At 50.0% G+C, this 6,000-nt stretch overlaps 1 protein-coding gene across 1 annotated transcript in view; it reads right to left on the reverse strand.

Annotated features, from left to right (window-relative positions):
* Positions 1-6,000, reverse strand: part of TBXAS1 (thromboxane A synthase 1) — a 196,621-nt gene that overhangs the window by 9,823 nt on the left and 180,798 nt on the right. Inside the window, exon 10 of the mRNA XM_017880363.1 lies at positions 3,087-3,178. Coding sequence (XP_017735852.1) covers positions 3,087-3,178 — 92 coding nt within the window. The remainder of the gene's footprint in view (positions 1-3,086; positions 3,179-6,000) is intronic.

Consider the following 6,000-nt stretch of genomic DNA (forward strand, 5'->3'; position numbering starts at 1 on the left):
GGCAGGTGTGGGGTGGGGTGGGCAGGGTGTGAGGCAGGTTGGCGCGGGTGTGGGGCGGGTGTGAGGGGTGGTGGGTGGTTGTGGAACAGGTGTAGGCAGGTGGTGGAGCGGTGTGGGCAGGTGTGGGCGGGCAGTGAGGCAGGTGTGGGGTGGGATGTAGCAGGTGTGGGCAGTGCGGTCGGGATGGCAGGGTGAGCAGTATGGGGCTGCCGTTGGAAGGTGGGCGGGTGTGAGTGGGTATGAGGCAGGTGTGGAAGCAGCGTCGGGCGGCCTGTGGGCAGGTATGAGGCAGGTGTGAAAAGCAAGGTGTGGGGTGGGTGTGAGCTGGCGTGTGGGGTGGTGTGGGAGCTGGTTTGGGGGGGTGGTGTGAGCATGGTGTGGACAGGGTGGTGTGGGGCAGGTATGGGGCAGGTGTGGAGGTGTGGGGCAGGTGTGGAGGTATGGGGCAGGTGTGGAGAAGGTGTGGGGCAGGTGTGGGGTGGGTATGGAGGTGTGGGGCAGGTGTGGGGCGGGTGTGGAGGTGTGGGGCAAGTGGGCAGGTGTGGAGGTGTGGGGCAGGTGGGTGGGTGTGGAGGTGTGAGGCAGGTGTGGGGCGGGCATGGAGGTGTGAGGCAGGTGTGGGGCAGGTGTGGGACAGGTGTGAGGTGGGTGTGGAGGTGTGGGGCAGGTGTGGAGGTGTGGGACAGGTGTGGAGAAGGTGTGGGGCAGGTGTGCAGGTGCAGGGCAGGTTTGGGGCAGGTGTGGGGAAGGGGTGGCTCAGGAGAGTGAGGCTGGATGGAAGCTGGCCATTCTCCTGTCTTACCAGTGCTGGCGCTCCTCCCTGCACACCTCATGCTGCATGCAGCTGAGCGGGCACTGCAGTTCCACCTGTGCCACCCACTGCCTCTCTCCCACCTCTGCAGGGCCAATGAAACAGGCATATGTCCCCATTTAACCTGTAGGAAGGAGAGGCATGGAGCAGCATGGGCCTCACAATCACACAGTAAACCAAGGCCAGGGCTGAGATGGTCTTCTGACACACCCTCTAGACCTGTTGGATGAATTCTAACTACTTCATCCAGGTCCTCTAGTTTCTGTCTGGTCTTCAGGTGAGATCACCGGCTTCCTAGTCCACCTGTGCCAACTTCCTTTCCTGCTCTGCTGTTTATAACGGGTCAGTGGAGAATTGGCCACCGCATTTTCGTGTTGAAGAGCCTAACCCCTTTGTTATTCAACATGACATCTATACAAGGTCTTGTCTGATGGATTCATGGCTGAGTTTAGGTCCAGGAAGTACTGCATCCATTGATCAGTTTCTGTGCTGTCCTCTTGCTGGAGAACACACCTGTTTGGCTTGGCTACTCTCCCTCTTGGCCAGGAGCCCCGGTCACCAAGCCAAAGCTGGACCCCACCTATCAGCCGGGGCCCTGTAAGGCCTTCTTTCCTTTAAACGGCCTTTGTTCTGTTTGATCACTGAATGCTTTATCTTCAACTTTATTTTAACATGTACACCAGCTGCCCACAATCCCCTTGGAAGAAAGCTGGATATCAATTATGAAAAAAATAAGGCTGGGAATGGTGGCTCAGGCCTGTAATCCCAGCACTTTGGGAGGCCAAGACCGGCAGATCAGCTGAGGTTAGGAGTTTGAGACCAGCCTGGCCAACATGGTAAAACCCATCTCTACTAAATATACAAAAAATTAGCCAGGCACGGTGGTGGACACCTGTAATCCCAGTTACTTGGGAGGCTGAGACACGAGGATTGCTTGAACTCAGGAGACGGAAGTTTCAGTGAGCCAAGATCACACCATTGCACTCCAGCCTGGGGGACAGGGCAAGACTCCATCTCAAAAATAAATAAATAAATAAATAAATAAAAGAAAGAATTGGGTGACAGTTTGCAAGAGACTCTCAAGGAGATCAGGGAAGGGCTGCACATCAGGTCTTAATGCTGGCATGGGGAGAGGGTGCACAGAGCCCCTGAGTGACTGGCCTGCTTCTGCACCAAAACCCAAAACCCTGCGTGCTTGAGGACAATGCAATTCCAATCACACCACTGGAATTTTCTGTATTTGCTTCTGGACTTGCGTATTTGGACAATATCTACAATTGCATTATTTGTAATGCTTTTGTGTTGAAATATCATTTTGAGATACCCTCAAATCATCCACACATTCTCTTTAAAAATGGTGAAAGGTATCTCCATATGGTTTATGTGATCTAGTAATTCATAAGAGTGTTGAGTGGAATTTAGCACAATGCTTTGTGCTGCTTTTGTTTCTAGAGCTTGAAATCTGGCTGTTATTTCACTCTCTGTAAGGATCTGGGGACATGAATTAAGATGCCCTTCTCTATGGAGTGCCTTGTTTGGGAGAGTTTGAACGAAGCACAATAGTTGGTTTTACTCACAAGATACCCACAGCTTGGTGTGATCGGCTGGTTGGTGTGTACATTAGTGAAATGCCATGCAGTGGCAGACATGCTTCCAAGAATATAACATGAAGTATAGTTACAGCTCAAAGTGCTGGGGAGGAAGGGCAGGGAGGACCAGGTGAGGCAAGCCCAACACAGACGTCCTGAGGGGTGGTGAGACGTTTTGGAGGGTGAGTCATGTTGGAGCTCCAGGATTGAACAGCTGGGGGTGTTGGATGGCAGGAAGGAGCTCCCAGGACTCAGACAGTCCCCTACTGGAATGCCAGCTCCAAGACTGGTCAGGGACTTTTATCTGTTTTATATACAGCTGATTTCCCAGTGCTTGGCACAGAGTAGATGCTCAGTAAACAATTGCTGAATGAATGAATAATGAATGAACAGGCAGGGGAAATGGCAAAAGCCAACAAAGGCTAGGAGACCAAAGGGCTGGCTTGGGGTGGGGAGGAAGGCAGTGTTAAGAAAAGGCCAGTGAAGCTTTGAGAAGGTTGTTAAGCTATAGGAAAGTGGGCCAGATATCTGAGGTGTCCTGGGGGATACAAAGGAACCCAGGACTCAGGCGTTGCCCTCCAGAAACACATGTGGTAACTGATGGAGGAGGGCCCTGACCTGCAGGATGGGGCATGGAGTAGGGTTAGGGGATAGGGACTGGGGCAGGGGAGGGGGCTGCTACACACCTGAAAGCCGGTGGGTACATCCTCAGCGTCTCTGCAATCACCATGTCCAGATAGGGCAGGCCTTCCTCGAGGCTGCAGAACTCAGGGACCACCTGATGGAGGGGTTGTGACAAAGGGAGAAGTTCGTGTTAGCCCGACTCTCATGGCATTTTGTCTTTTCCTTAAATTTCAATCTTGTTTCCAACTTTGGCAAACATTTAAACAGCAACCCCACAAAATGAAAAGTCGATATGACCCAAATTGCATCTGATTGGCATTCAGTGTGTTCTGTTGTGCTTATATTTCACGGTGCTAGCCTGGGGCTCAGGGGTCTTTGTAATACAGAGAAGTTTGGTTATAAAACTGCAGCGGCAGCCACAGCTGCCAGCATTTATTGGGAGCTGATGATGTGGCCGACCAAGTGCAGCATAGATGTTCCCTCATTGGATCCTCCACTAAGCCAGTGTGGCGGCTACTTCCCCATCTTTCAGATGAGAAAACAGGCTCAAAGAGCCTGTCACATGGGTAGTCATGGCACATTATGAAGTTAAAAGACAAATAGTGAAATAGCAAATAAAAAATTTTGCAACATGTATAAGGGATTAGAAGTAACAAAAAACCAAAGAGCTACTGTCAATCAGTAGGAAAGACAACTAGCTAGAAAAACGGTCAAAGGATATGAAAAGGCAAAACACAGAAGCAATATGAGTTACTATGACGAGAAATGCAAGTTCGAATGAGATTCCATTTGCCCAGGTCAGATTAGGACCAGTTGGAAAATATTGATTATATTTCAGGGGGTGCAGATGTGGGGATCTAACACCCTGTGGGTGACTCTCTTGGAGTGACACTCTTGTCACTCCCTGGCTCCCCCTCTTTGGCCTGAAGATGAACACATGTGCCCATGAGCTCTCGAGCAGGGTGAGGGCGCACCGGGGTTAAGGAAGCTTATTTGCTGCTCTGCCAGTTTCCCCACAGAGGTGGAGTGAGTTATCTGGTTGGTAGGTGATGGTCTCACTTTCCTCACCTAGATAATGCTAATCCAGGAGGAGTCCCCGAGGTGAGGGATTGCTTTCTTCTGTTCCCTCTTTTTCCCAGAGCAGCAGGAGGCCGGCCTCCAGGGCAAGTCCATTCTGAAGCCGCCAACGTTCCAGGGACAGGCGCTGGGAGGCCTAGTTCCTCCATCTGCAGAGGGAGCCCTTCACAGCCCTGGAGCAGCCACTGGCTGCCCTGCCTGGGATCTCAGCCAGCTCTCAAAGTGAGTTCCAGGATGGGCAAGGGTCAGCAGCAGCAGCATCACCGGGGAACCTGTTAGAACTGTCTTGATGGGGGCAAACCTCTGCCCACCCCCAGCCCAGGTGCTGAGTGTGTCATAGCACAGAGGTTTAGAGATCGTTGGAGGTTAGTCTGCTGTGGCTGGCTGGGGAAGACTGTGGAAAGGGGAGACATCTGGACTAATTTCCCTAGACCCTGCCTCCCTGGCTGGGTCTCAGTGCATGTGGCTGGTGACTGATAGGGCTCTTGGATGCCTGGAAGGGTCTGGACTCCCCCAGCTCATCCAGTATGTCCAGGCCTGAAAGAGCATCCCCCTTGGGCAAACCTGGAGGCATCCTCTCTTCCTGCTTTCAGTCTTCCTGAGTTTGGTTTGTGTTTGTCTCTTCTGGCCAACAAGTCACAAAACACCAATTGTGTAATTTCAGTGGTTCTGCATATGAGTTAAATGCTCTGAAATTTACATTTAAAACTGGCATTGCTTGGTATAAAGATGAATGGTAAAATGCTTGCTAATAATTTAAAATTTAGAGTTTTTTTTACTTAGAACGACAGTAAATGGAAAATAAAAAGCACCATGACAAGTTGAAAAAGAGACTACAGAAGAAATGAAGAAGCTCGCTGAGTACTACGATGGACACTTCCCCCCGCTCTGGGAATAAAGGCTACCACACTTTTATTTCTCATTGGGCCTCACAGATCCTGTAACCAGCCCTGCAGGCCAAGACTGACTGGCCCAAAGGGACCAGTCTGGAAATTTGGATCTGGGACAAAAAAAAAAAGTTTTTCTCCAGCAGGTGGCAATTGAACACAGGGAAGTGGAGACCCATTGTTGGCCACATTTGGCCTCGTGGATTAATGAGCAGAAAACAGCAGTTGGCCTCAGGAAAGAAGAAATGAATCAGATATACACAACAAAGCAGAAGCAAAGGACGGAGAGACCATTTCTTGGTGCCCCATAGAGTTCCAGTTCCTGTTTGCCATCTGCTCCTCCTGGCAGGTAGTCCTGTGGGTGGCATCTTGGTACCTTCCAACAAGTTCTCACTTGTGGCTAAAGTTAGCGACATTCTGAATTCCATTGTCTGCAACCAAATGAATCTTAACAAATGCAGGAATATACATGCATCAAACAAGAAACAGAGGTGCAGTACACAAAAATAGGGACTATATCTCAAAAAGAAAAACTGGATCTGGGAGGAGCATCCCTAATGGGTAAATGGTGTTGGTTTCCCAAAGAAAACTATATGGTTTGTAAGCTGTCATGGTTTGTCAAAGAAAGAAAACTTTTTAAGATAGGCTAAGGGAATTTTGTAATTGCCATAAAAAAGGATGAGTTTGCGTCCTTTGTAGGGACATGGATGCAGCTGGAAACCATCATTCTTAGCAAACTATCACAAGAACAGAAAACCAAACACCGCATATTCTCACTCATAGGTGGGAACTGAACAATGAGATCACTTGGACTCGGGAAGGGGAACATCACAAAATGGGGCCTATCATGGGGAGGGGTGAGGGGGAAGGGATTGCACTGGGAGTTATACCCGATATAAATGATGAATTGATGGGTACTGACGAGTTGATGGGTGCAGCACACCAACATGGCATAAGTATACATATGTAACAAACCTGCACGTTATGCACATGTACCCTAGAACTTAAAGTA

The sequence above is a fragment of the Rhinopithecus bieti genome, unplaced genomic scaffold, assembly GCF_001698545.2.
Source record: "Rhinopithecus bieti isolate Rb0 unplaced genomic scaffold, ASM169854v2 scaffold_11401, whole genome shotgun sequence".
Lineage (NCBI taxonomy): Eukaryota > Metazoa > Chordata > Mammalia > Primates > Cercopithecidae > Rhinopithecus > Rhinopithecus bieti.